Genomic DNA, 13,944 nt, shown 5'->3' with positions numbered 1-13,944 from the left:
AAAACCCGCGTTTTTTTTACCTTTTCATTTCATGGCAATTTGGAAATATATAAATTTGAAAAAAGTACAGCAAAACTTAACGAAACTCTAATTTTACAAATATTTACTTCAACCCTTATTCTACTATATATATATTTATACTATTAATATTGTATACTAATATTCTATATTAATATGGTTTTAAATAATTGTTTTAAATTTGTTCAACATCTAATTATTATATCATACGTATATATTTTATTTCTTCTTATTTTCTTTTTTTTAATGATTTAATTGCAAACTGCAAGTTAGCCACTTTTTCTTTAAGTTTCTAAAACTTTTTACCTCTTATAAATTTTTGAAAAAATTTCTACAATTGTTTTTTCTTCCCGAGATCGACTTGCTGATCAAGAATATATGTATGATTTATAGGGTTGAAAATGACTCCTTCACTTCGTTTTAAGTTTCTGACTAACATTATAGTACCCTGTAAGGGTATATTAAACATACCAATTCTCTGATAATTGATCTTTAGAGTACCTTGGGGATTTAGTATTGAATTCATTTGATTTAATTAATTTATAATTGAATAAAATTACTTCACTAAACTTATTCGACTATGACACTGTCTTAAGAAGTAAGCAAAATCGATTTGGACTTCGACATACATACATAATTGTGGGGAATTCTTCTAATAACTCTGTGTAGTAATTTCTAAGAAAAAACATCAATTGATAATTCATTTATTAAGTTTTATACTCTTGTCTTACTCTGACTGAGCTTAAACCCAATTGATGGTTCATAGGCTCTTTATAAACTCTATTTAATTGTGGTTTTAATGCAGTGTCATATCCTAAATAACACTGCATTTTCTTTTAAAATATCCTCACTCGAATAATAGGCGGCATAGTTTTATAAATGTATCTTTTTAATTGGTTACATTTTTTAAGCAAGCCTTTAATTTTTGCCATCAACACTAATTCCCCTCGCAGCAGATTTATGAAAGTATCCTTGTCGAGAGCAGACCAACAAGCTCATCAAGTGCTAAGTGCATGGCGGAAGGCCGGAACTGCTGTCCCTTTTAAAACGTTAACAGTTGAGTGGGGAGGGGAGAAAGGACGAGCTCACCGAGCGAAAGAAGGACCGTGGCAAGGATGATGATGATGTCGATGAAGATGATGGGGCGTGAGGTCCTTCCTTTTGTGGGGGAAAAGGGTGTGCAAAGTGCGGGATGCGTTCAAATGGCAGATTAATTTGCCCAGAGAAAGAGTGAAGGGGAACGTGCCGAATTTCTAATCAAAATTGCCGCAAAACAGCAGTTGCAGCAGACAAAAATGGATTGTTTCAGGACTGCACATGGAAAGTACATGTACATTATATGTATATACGTGTGTGTGTTTTGCAGGGTCCTGGGCGATGTCCGCGTGTGCGTGCGATTGAGGGGAAATCAAAAGCGCTTTGGTTGGCAGTAAAACTTGATGAAAATCGATTTTAATTACAAAGTCAAAGCGCGTAATTGCTTTTGCACCTAACTCGAGTGCCGAAGCACTTTGCAGCAACATTTTTGCATACAATTTTCAAACTGGACACCGGTTGGAGTTGGCAGCTCTTTGGGCTAGCTCCCGAAAATTGATTGAAGTTACCTTCTTGACTGATTTTCCACCGTTTAATATATATATTTTTTCAATAGGTCTAAATACATATATAATATATATAGCAACGCAGGATATCAATCTAAGCCTTTGCATTAAAGTTGCATCACGTTTCTGCAGCTGGCTTGATTTAAATAAAAATTTTACTTTCGCATATTAAAAAAGTTTTGCATTTTTCATCTGAAATAAGAAAAGTTTTTGGGTTTTGCCTCCGTTTATTGCCTTTCTGACGGTTTTTGTTGCCTCGATTGTTTCTTCTAGAAAAACGTCAAGGCTTTCAAGACTACAAATCACATATAAATAGAAGATATTCTATAGTTTAAGGTCTTTAAATATTAGTTATTATAATTTTTAATTCTACTATGTTTTGAGAAAGAAAAATCACTCATTAGATATTTCATTTTTCATGACTATTTTATATTTAAACATTCACAGAACTAACAAGAAGGGGGCTAAAATAAAAATCGGTTTGCTGCTGCTAAAACTTTGCGTATCCTCGACTTTCAGACAAGTTTTCCCGATGTGGGAAAAACTAAAAAGAACATCTTCCAGCCACTTGCCAAAACTGCAGAGCAGTTGGCTTTCCTCCCCCACCAAATCGCTGGTCTCTGCGTAATATTTTATGTTGAATTATGGCGCCTATTGTGTGTTGGTGAGCTTCTTTTGGGGGCGTGCCATTTGCAACGTGTTTTATTTACAGACGAAGGCGTGCAAAAAATTAACACCAACACTGCGGGCGGGAAGAGGAAGCCTAAAACCAAATGGCTGTGCTCAGGTAAAGGTAAAATAACCGAGAAAACCTGGGCAGGCTGTGGCTTCCTTCGCCGAACTTGCTTATGAAGATTTATGTCATGTTGTTCTTGCATCGCTGCCTTCGCCAGACAGCATCCAATAGGAGAAAAAAGAGCCAAACTTTCAAGTTCTTATACTCTCTTGCATTCCCAGACACATGCATTGCTTTATATTTATTTTGGGAGATCGGTTTCTTTTTTTGAGTGTAAGAGTACGGTTTTTCTTTTAAAGTTTGGCATATACTTTTAAAACTTGTTTAAAGTTAATCAGTCCAAGTAATTTAATTAATTTGGAAATGCATAATTCTAAAACAAGAAAGCACGCACGAAGTTTGTATACCCTTGCAGATTGAAATTCGATCACTAGGAATTAATACAATATAAATTATATATTCATTCAATTTTAAACAAAATTCTAGGTTAATATTTAATGACTATATATCAAATTTGATGACAATCTGTTGAAAACTGGAAAATGTATAATTTTTTTCTTATAATTTTCCGATTGTTCCTATGGCATATATATATACAGTCCACTGATTTGAAATGCTCCGACTTATATACTATTAAAATTTTTGTAGAAGAATAACTGCACAGTTTCATTCAAATAGATTTCTCTTAAATTTGCTTCGAAACAAATCTCGCACATATATGCGTATAATTCCCAACTGGTTCTAACATCCCCGGAACGAAGTGACTTCAGCCGGCCAAGGCTTAGAAATGTGTTGTGTTACAAAAGTTGCAAGTCATTGTTTATTAGTGTTCAAAGTTAGTAAATGATCATAGATACTTACTGAGCATAGTTACTTAAGGTTCATTGATACTTACTGATCAAATTTACCTACTGATCATAGTTAATTACTGATCATAGGTACTTTCTTATTAAATATGCTTTTCCAGTTCTTGATCCACTTTCTTAGTCTTTAAAAAATGTGTTTACTTTCAATTTTTTTTACAGAATTAAAAGATTTAGCCTTTAAAGTTTTATATTTCAAATTAAGTTTTATATTTTTTACAGTATTATTTAAAATCTATTAAGACTCTGACCATTATGTTTCTTAGGCGACTATTTCGACTTTCCCTATTTCCCATTGTAATTGTAAATTACCTTGTTTTTAAAATCCTTAACACTTACGCCTAATTCTTTCCATCAAGTAACATAAAATACATGACAAAAAAAAATAGATTTCTGTACTGGACGTTATCAATTTCAATAAATTTCAGGTTATAAATATGCCCTTAACTTAGGTGGCCCTCAACCGGAAATCCGATCGCACTCACATTTTACTCCGTCGCCATTTCCTCTGACGCTCTCTCTTTCTCTTTCCCCTCCTGCTTATTGGTCCTTTCACACGGAAGTGATTTGCTCTTTTGTCGCTGCCACTTTCGCCAGCTTCCGTTTTTATTCTTTTCTTGGGCTTTTGATAAATCCATTGCGCCGTTGATGTCAACGATGCGTCGTCGTCATTGAGCTACGCTTCGAGCACAACTCATTGTCGCAGGAAAAGGAGCAGTAGGATCCCAAGGACACCCAAGGAGGGAGGAAGCGGCACAAAATTGAAGCTCTCATTGGAGCCGGCTGTTGTATTGGCACTTGAAAGTGTGCGGATAAGGAAGAGTCAAATTGTATGGCAGCCCTCAACAATGGTCGCACACTTCGTCGTTTAGTGCAGACGGGGAAGTCCCTCCACACCTCCGAGATGCTGGAGTGCATTCCGCTCCAGGCACTTCCGCCGCTGCTTAGTTGCATTCCCTTCAAGACGGAGAATTCTATAGTATTGTTTAGCAAGTGTCTGTAGTGATTTACTTGGGTGAAAAAAACATTCCACACAAATGTACAAAATAAAAAAATATAAGAAAACAACATGCAAAAATGGAGTATGGAACTATCTTGGAACGTAACACTATATTTGCACTCAAAACTGATAGTGTCGATTTCCAAAACTGAGGCTATAAATCACCCGCTGGCTGGCACTTTATTAATTCACTATTAGAGCAGAGAAAGATAGAGTTCAACAACGATTGTAATTAACTGCCAAACTAGAATCGTTATCCGCCTTACCGACTTCCGCTTCCCATTGCCCATGCTCGTACACGAACGTAAATCATTTTAAATTGCTTTTTGAGCATTCCTAAATGATTCGACAGCCGGCCCACATCTATGTATATCTGCCTTCTCTCTAATTCACGTGTGGCCACTATCAGACATTGGACTCACCTGTTTCACGGGAATTTCGCTATATTGTAATATTAACTGGGTACTCCTGGAGTGTAGAGTCATTTCGATGTTTAGTTACAAAAATTTTAAATAAAAAATTAGATGAATGGAGGGCTTTAACCATTCGCAAGTGCCTTTAAGCCTGAGGGAAGAGTTCCGTTGGAAACGATTTGGCCTGGGATACAATTCGCCTTTGAACTTTCTGCGTTCCCAAGTTGGTAACTTGTACTCATCACTATTGTTTTTACCAAGTCTTATTCAATCTTTTAGTGGCAATCAAAACCTAAATCGAGTTTCTTCCTGGCTTACCGCTGCTTTCTGGGTGCATTTTTTGGAATCGGTGTCATCAGTTATACGGTGCGATACTTTCAGAAAGGGACTTGTTTCATCTATTTAACCAATTGGTCGTTTTATATGTGTGGCATTACCAGTGTTTACGCTGCTATTCTGCAGACAGTATATCACTTTCAGGACAGTTCATGGGGTAAATCTAGAAATAAGTTAATGATATTCCCTAATATATAAGATCCGTTCCTTTTTAGTTCCCCCAACTTGGGTGATGCAGAGCTATTGGGCCTGCTTCTGGATTACTTTGTGCGCCGCACATGTGGTTTCCCTTACTTATTGGTGTTTGATATATCCCAGCGATCGGGTGCCAACCAGTCCGACATATGTCTCAGACCTATATAACATCTGGACCCATGCAATGCCGATTATTCTCTTCACAATTGATAACTTGGTGGTGGCCCATCCCTCTCGACTTCTGCACTTTATTTATCCAATGGGCTTTTGTTTGGTCTATTTGGGATTTACGATCGTTTTCTACGTCGCAGGAGGTCGAGACTTGTAAGAAGTATTGTTTATATTTTGCCAAAACAGCGACTATTATATCGATTTTAATTTTAGGAAGGGACATACTTATATATATTCATTCCTGAACTACTCTAAACCGGCAAAAACTGCTTTAATCTCAACTGTGGTCATGTTTGTGATACTTGCATCTTCTACCCTTCAGTATGGAGTGTATCGACTGAGAACATTAATGGCAAAAATGTTTGGCAAACTTATTTTGGACTCAAGCTAATCGAAAGATGCTTAGGAAATGTACTTAAATTTGAAATGGAATTTTGCTTAAGAATACAGGGAATTTTAGGAACATTTAATAATTTATTAGTAGTACTAGGGTGGGTGTTGTCCTTGAGAGATCATTTGATCATACCCTTGTTTTTTAAAGTCACTTGTCTAAATGGAAACGAAAGGGAAATTTCAAATAATTTTTAGTTTATTATGCATATCAGAGGACAAATAACTGGTTCGTATTTTGTTGTTTACGACACTCGCACGTGCTTGGAAATTTAAAAACTACTTTTGGTACCGCAACTTTAGTTTGTCCTTTATGTCCTTTTTCCATTTTTTGACATATTTGAACATATTTCCATAGTTGAACATACTTATAAAGTCAGTATAAGGTATCTAAATCATTGTTTTCACTTGTCTTGATAATGTTTCACACGAATATTAATACATTTCTTAAAGAGTAGATCAATATCTAGGATTACAGGCAGAAAGACTCATTTCTAAAACAACAAAGTGTATATGTCTCCTTGATTTAGTCATTTCTAGTCTGTCCGGACTTAATACCTCCATGATGCCACATCATCTTGACGAACATAGGTGCTCGTCTGCTTAAAATATCCTTCGTTAAGGATCCCCTATCACAAGGATTTCAAGCTACGTATCCCTCCTATTCGCGGACTTAAAAGGGCAACCTTGTTAGTAGTACGTGATCAAAAATGCAAATAATTATAAAATTAAACTGTGCGCAAAGCCAAGAAGCCATAAGCCATGAACACGAGGCGAAAAAACACAAATATCCCCCCCTTGAACTCTCCTAAAAATAAACCTTATGGGGCTTCTTTCTCTCCTTTGAAACCGAAAATACAAACATAAATTCCAAGCATGTTTGAGCGGACTTCTTCGCTGGGTGACAAAAATTTATTTTCGCCACGCACGCAAGCAAACAAATTAAATTGCAAATCCTTATTAGCTTCCTTCACATACATAGAGAAGGCAACAACGAGTCCTCCGACCAGTATTTACGGTCCTGGCACTCAGCTTTTTGAAATTATTTTTCATTTTTGGTTGCGATTGAAGAGACCCCTTGTGTGTGTGTGTTTGTATAGAAATTTTATGAAATTGATGTCAGGATTTTTGGAGAGAGTGCAGAAAATCCATTTAAAAAGCTGTCAAAAGGTGTAAATAATAGTAATATGGAACTATTGCAAACATTACTTAAGAGACTTAACATCATCTAACTCCAAATAAATAATAATAATAAATTAGATTTATAATCAAGAACATGGCATAACTCTTACAGAATAATTTAGTGAAGAGAAATAACCCTCAGAGTTCTTCCCGAAAAACTTTCTCCGAAATTGAATTAGCGTTCGCTCGGAAAATGTTTCGGCCAGCTCCCTGGGAAAGCTGCCACTTCCAAATGGCCCTTAACCTCGGGTAAATATTTACTCAGATCCCACTGCCACTCCATAGTCCTTCACAAGCTGCTCTCGTTTGCACACGTCTCAGGTAAAGAAAACATTCTAATTCTATTCAAATCAGGCACCAGAACTGGGCTCATCTCCTGCTCCGAGGGGGCACCTCTTTCCAAACACTTTAACATGGGCTGAGGAGCGGCTTTTTGGGATATTTTGTTTGCTTCCAGTGTCCAGTTATTGAATTCCACTTGTTTAGTTTGATTTTGTTGTGCTCCATCCTGGGGTTGTTGCTGTTGCTGTTGTTACCTCTGTTGTTGGGCTGAGTAAACGTTGCAAAAACTTTTGCGTGTTAACAACATTTTTCAATATAAGTTGGCAAACTTTTTGTGCCCCTCCATATACACACCCGCACACACCCACATGGCCACACAACCTGCACATGTTTGCCAAAGCCAAAAGTAAAAGTCTATGGGAGGCAGCAAGTCAAGGATGTCAGGAGGTCGACCTCGTCCTTCGTCCTGCTGCCTGTCTGTCTGTCTGTCTGTGCGCTGCAAGTGGCAGCTAAGATGATCAAATAAAGAAAAACTCTCAAGGGTGTTTTAGTTAAAGAAAATAGAGAAAGGAAAGTAACGAAACGATTCTCTGTCCCAGGATTCCCCTGTGCGAGAAGAAGGAGTATCTGCCGCTGTTCAGGTGAAACTTTCGCTTGATGAATTGAATTGTTGACAAACGAACGAACCGGCAAAACAGAAGGAAATTGTGTTTATTCAGTCATGTTACAGACTACACACACTATATATATTTTTGGCAACCAATGCAGCCCTGAGTTTGATGATGGCATTCATTTCTATCAATTCATTAAGAGGCAGGTAGAAAAACAACTGGAAAGGTTCATAAAATGTATCACAAATATTCTATAGAAATAAATATACATAGTGCTACAGAAATTACTAACAAAGTTGCTCAAAAGTATGCAATACAATATTATGAATTTTAATAATGCTTTTAAACACATTTAAAAGAGTTTGAACAAGAGATTTGATCTTTGGGAACCCTATATTATCAATCCTTTTGAAGGAATTGATGTTATGTGAAACATATAATTTACAGAAAGTGTTCAATGTCGCTATAATTTCCCATTAATTTCTCCCAAGACTTTCTTTAGCTTATATATTGAAAGTTTATCATTAATATTTTATATTAAAATTGTAGAAGAGCTCTATAGTTATTGTATTATTAAGCATTCCACATTTTTGATTAAGTCATGATATATTTTTAAAGCCTTCGCTATATTTTGTTACCTTAATTTCTTCGCTAAAGCATTTTAGAATTCCAATTTTTCAAATAATTCACATTTACCTCGTCATTTATGCCTCGCAAAGTGATAACGAAGGCCACTTATAGTTACTGGCTATCACTCGAAGCTGTCACAGCTTAGCCAGTATATAATCTACCCACTTACAAGCCCCACAAATTCTCCTCTCCCTCAAAGAGAAAAAAAAAAGACAAAGTCCAGAACCAGAGGTGGACCAAAACGCCCAACAAAATTGTCTGATGAAGTGCACTTTGCGCCAAGAGTCAGGGGGAGGGGGTAGGTTGGGTGAAGTGTTGGGTCAAGGGGTGCCATATTTGCCAACTGCCAGTAAAAGCGGACTACAAAATATGCTTAAATATGCATTATGCTCTTATGGACCAAATACAGGAAACTTTCATGGAAAACAGTGATGTCAATATTCTTGGAAAGAATATTAGAAAGAAATTTATGTAATTTTTACTCATTTTTCTAGGTGATTCGGTTAGGTTATATGGGATAAGATTAGTTTCAAGAAATGTTAACTTGATTTTTTTGGAATACAAAATGTATTAAAGTCATACATTTGTATGCAATTATATTCAAATATAAATATGATAGCAGTAGGTACATTATCTTATATGTTATATAAGAATATTGAACATTATCTTCACCAAGTATTAGCATCACTGAACAACATCAGAGCAGGTGAGGAGCTACAAGAAAAAGGAAACAAAAATGGTTTCGGAGCGAGGAGAACTCAGAAACTCAAACTCGACTCGATTGCATGTAATGGCACTTAAGCTTACAACTCGCTGGGCCTCTGTGTGTGTTTGTGTGTGTCTCTGGCACAGGTGGAAATGTAAATGCATCAAGCCCCGGAATCGTTCGAGGTGGTCACTGGGTTAGGATTGGGGGCAGATGATGATACAGGGACCCATGGATGAAACTGGTGCCGGACGAAGCCGTGCAATTTCGTTCTGTTAAAAAGCATTTTCAATCTTTCGGAACACACACAACCGGTGCACGCAGTTTTTGCCAACTTTCGTTTCGTTTACTAATATTCCGTGCAATACCATTTCCTTTTGCCACCCTCAACTTTAGAAGCCTTTTCATGGGTCCAAAGAAAATAAAGGAAGAGAAATTGACAGAGCAGAAATGGAATCAGAAAAAAGTCTTTGCCAATTTTAAATCAAATCCACAACTGTCTTTCTTTAGTAACTTCCAAAAATGTCTCAATTTCTTTTAATCGGTAGGTTTCTTAGAAAATTAAGTAGTTTTAAATAGGTTAAAAAAGATTATGTAATGTTTTTGCTCGAATAATTATTTTAATTTTTCTTTTGAAGTTGGAAAGCAATCCTTAAATTGTGAGAAATGCAAACAGAATAACCATTAAAGACGTTTAAAGCTATTTAAATTTATAAACAAAAAAGATCATGAGGTTTAATTAATATAATATGTTTTTACTTTAATTACTGAACAAACAAACTTCGGGCAAGTACTCTAAAACGCATAAATATTTACTACAACTTTCTACTTTTACATTTTAAATCGGTGTTAGGGAAAACGAGTATGACGTATAAAAACATATAAACATATAACATATAAAAGTATTTCTTTCTGATTAATCAAATTTTTGAATACAGTGTTATGAGAATTGCTCTTATTAGGCATATTTCCTCTTCTGTAGTACAGAGACCCCAATAAACAATAATTCTCTTATAAATTGTTAAGTGTACTTTTCCAAACTCTCTTTATTTTATAACATTTTCCATTCAAATGCACAGTGGAAAGCCTTAGCACTCAATTACATTTAAAAGTTACAATTAAATTTGAAAATTGAATTAAGTATATAAGTACCAAAAATGCAGCATACATAAGTTTAGAAAATAGCTAATTCTCTATATGATAATTATAGCTTAAACTATGTTATGTACATCACTTGTTCAAAAACAACACCTCTTAGTAAAATGTATATATTTATTTATATAGAAAATAATATATATATATTTCTTGTATAAAAAAAAGTACTTTTTGATTTAATTAAATCCTCTCAAATATTGCTTTTAGTCTAAAGCCCCACTGTGCGGCACGGCCTTCGTGGCTCTATTGGCATAGGCGCTTTGTTATTTCAAGGCATCGTTTTGTTGCATGCAATATTTACACTAACAGTTGTGAAAGTTTACCAACATGTTGAGCATATTGCGTTCTGTAAACACCAGCGAAAACGCCCGCAAATACACCTGCCGCAGGCGGAAGGACGCTTGACGGGGTGGGGAAGAGAGAGCTTTGGGCGTTCTCCATCTAACTGTTTATCCAGGCGCGGGTATATTTGGCTTTAAGTGCCCGCCACTGTCGTCCAGCGGGATGCAAAATGGGGTTTTAAGTTCTAATACCTGCCACTCGTTGAGTATAAGGATAATTCCATATTTGTTGCAATTCCTCGAAACAAACCAATTTTCTCTCTATCAAATTTTAATGGAAAGTATAAGTTATTAAACTAGATTCTGCCTTGTATAAGTGCTTCTATGACATGCATCATTGAAATCGCAATTTAAAACCTTTCAAAAAGAATAGGCGTACCTGTTGATAGGGAAGATTTCAGAGATCATATCTGGTTTCAACCTCTCCGACTTTAATAATATTTCTTTCGTTTTTCATAGCTGCCAGAACTCAAACAGTGAAGAAGCTTAGAAGAATGTAGCCTACAAGAGGTACAAAGATTTTCATGTGGGTGATAACATTCGAATGTCCTTAAAATTGCTGAAGCCAATTAGACATATATCAGATTCCTCTATATCTGAGGAATATGTAGGTGAATCCATCTATCTATTTACAAGAAAGAACTTTTCCTTGTATTCAATTAAGATAGCCTTAAACTTGTGCAGAACCCTGCCGGACAACAATGTGTTACCAATCGTTTTGCTGACCTTTAAGGCGACACTTTCACCCCGACAAACATAGAGAAAAGAAGTAGATGAAGCGACCCTGGCCGAGGCACTCCATTATTCCCAGTGAGTACTTCACGCAGCAAACACATAACCTCCACTGGCAGAGGAGCATCCTCCACTAAATCGTTTCGGACACTTTAACTATCCGCCGGGATGACCCGGAGAGTTTCACCAGAACAAAGAAGGTGAAGTCGTGCGCTCAGTGTTAGGTTGGAGCTGGGGGACAGAGCTGAGCTGTAGCTTCTGGTAGCAATTCCACGTATGCGATTCTCCAATTCTATTCCGTACATATGTTTGCACAGACAATTCGACCGAGTGAGAGCGTGCCGGAAGTGCGGGGTGTCCGGAATATATGTCCTGCGAATTCGATACCCGTCCCCCCCCAGAAAAACTGAAACTGGACAGTTTCGCTAGGAACTTTTTTGCTCCTCCCAAAAGCATCTCGATATCCCCATCATCATCATCACTCCTTGCAGGAGAAAAACAACTAAACACGGTTATTAAATGTAGGGTCTCTGGACCTGTCAAATACCCAGTGTTGTATGGGCATTACAGGGTATTTATTCGAATTTCAGAAGCTCTCGGTTCCGAATATAAACTCCAACTTTTAGTAGATATTTACTATCCTTAGGAATGGCTATTGTACACTGAATATACCCTTTCAAAAATATTATTAGGTATCGGAAAAGCGACAAGAACAGGCATGGAGATGGCTCCCATTTTCATTTGACCAATACGTGTTTGGAAAATTAAAACTCTTTGCCAGAGACGAATACTAGAATACTGGGGGATTGAAAACGAAAGTAGGACCAGTGTTTTGTTTTTAGTTTGTTTGTGTCTCGAGTTACGCTGCAGAAATAAATGCTCCTCCAATTGGTTTTCTCTGAATGCAACGCTCTCTCTCTCATTGTTCGTTTATCATAAACAATAAAACTAATTTTGACAAGTTTGGAAAGTGAAACCGGCAGATGAAGAAGACAGAGGCAACATTTATTTATTTTTCTTATTAGTTTTGTCTGTTTTCCGGTCCGATTTCAATAATATCACAGGGGATTGTGTGTGTTGGGGGCAAGAAGAAGCGTAAAAGTTTCATAATTTGCATGGCATGCATGCTGGCGCCATCTGCTGTCGCCGTTTGTCATAATGCCGCTGTCCAAACAAAGTCCAAAGTACCTCTCGTGATTAATTTTGCATCGTGGACCAGCGGATAGCAGCTGGTCCACCTTCACGAATAATTCAAAGGGCCAAAACAAAGCTCAAATTTAACGTTCTAGAGAACGACTGTTTTGATGACGATTCCTAGCGTCTGTTTGGGTTTACAAAGGCCTAAAATAGGAGCTATTTTATGATAGTTGGGAAAATCTGAGACTTATTGACTAAGAAAACGAAATAATTCTAGTTAATTAATTTATTAAATTAATTAACATACTTTGGATACTTAGTGTACCATAAAAACAGGTGATAAAATCAAATTTTGTACCATATATATATTTTATTTAAATCTATGTATTTGAAGCCAATATAGGATTAACTATATATTATGTTATTGTTTCATTCAAAATCACATTTCCATCTAAGTTCTTCCTGGAAAACTCTCACCGATTACTATGGCGCCCGAATAGGGACTTTAACCTTGCCAAATTTTCTCTTTAATTCTGCTGCATATATTCATACATTTTAACCCTGAGTTTCAGGATTTAAAAATCATATTTTTTTGCTGACCTTTTGGGGCATGAGAACATTGGCGACTCAACGGCCACTCATCGAGAAAATTATTCACACAATGCAGAACCTCACTCCATGACTCGTAAATTTTTTAGCCAAATATTAAATTTTCGCCACGGGTAGAGGACAACAATGAATACGAGACAAAGAGGAATATATGAATTAAAAAGGACATAGCACAAAAAAAAAGTGGCCAAAAAATGTGATTAATAAATATTTTATATCAATTGAATACACTAACACAGTTAATTCACTTTAATATTTATATGAATTTCAATTTATTTATAGAAAAGTCTTTCTTAGTTACTATTTTCTTGAAAACCGAATGCTTTTTTATGTTTTCCTAGATGATAAGTTCTAATTAAAGCGAAGTTCTTTATAGAGCATATCCATATAAGTTAGTACCGATTCAACTTTCTATAATTCTTTTTAAAAATTTTCTTGTCGGAGATTTTTTTCCATTTGAAGTGGCAAATATAATGAATAGCAACATAAGCGTGATGAAGTAAATACAATTATTATTCTCTTTAAAGGTTCAACAATGTTGATCTTCCTGCCCGTTCATTCGTGGCCTCTCTTCACGCTCGATAAATGCATTTGTGCATATAAATTGCTTATTTATTGTTTGGCAACAGCAAATTTCCCCCCAATACATATACCCTGGCTCGATCACAGGGCTAGCAATTTTTTTTAATTGTCAGTGAAAATGGCGGTAGAAGCAGCGGCTAACGGAGGCCCCTGGAATGGCTTAGGCTCAGAGTCACGCAGTCACAGGAAATTGTATCTAAATTGAATTTGTGACTACCCCACGCACACGTGTGCTTTTGGTACTGGGGAATCGC

At 36.3% G+C, this 13,944-nt stretch overlaps 1 protein-coding gene across 1 annotated transcript; it reads left to right on the top strand.

Annotated features, from left to right (window-relative positions):
- The first annotated feature begins 4,654 nt into the window (after positions 1 to 4,654).
- Positions 4,655 to 5,803, top strand: LOC110185961 (protein rolling stone). The gene is made up of 4 exons (XM_020954979.2): positions 4,655 to 4,854; positions 4,911 to 5,124; positions 5,183 to 5,486; positions 5,547 to 5,803. The coding sequence occupies exons 1-4, from the start codon at positions 4,747 to 4,749 to the stop codon at positions 5,722 to 5,724; spliced, it is 804 nt and encodes a 267-aa protein (XP_020810638.1). The 5' UTR covers positions 4,655 to 4,746; the 3' UTR covers positions 5,725 to 5,803.
- Positions 5,804 to 13,944: the final 8,141 nt, after the last annotated feature.

The sequence above is a fragment of the Drosophila serrata genome, unplaced genomic scaffold (genome assembly GCF_035046125.1).
Source record: "Drosophila serrata isolate PLE 108 unplaced genomic scaffold, ASM3504612v1 contig_100, whole genome shotgun sequence".
NCBI lineage: Eukaryota > Metazoa > Arthropoda > Insecta > Diptera > Drosophilidae > Drosophila > Drosophila serrata.
This window is presented reverse-complemented; position numbering and strand designations above follow the sequence as displayed.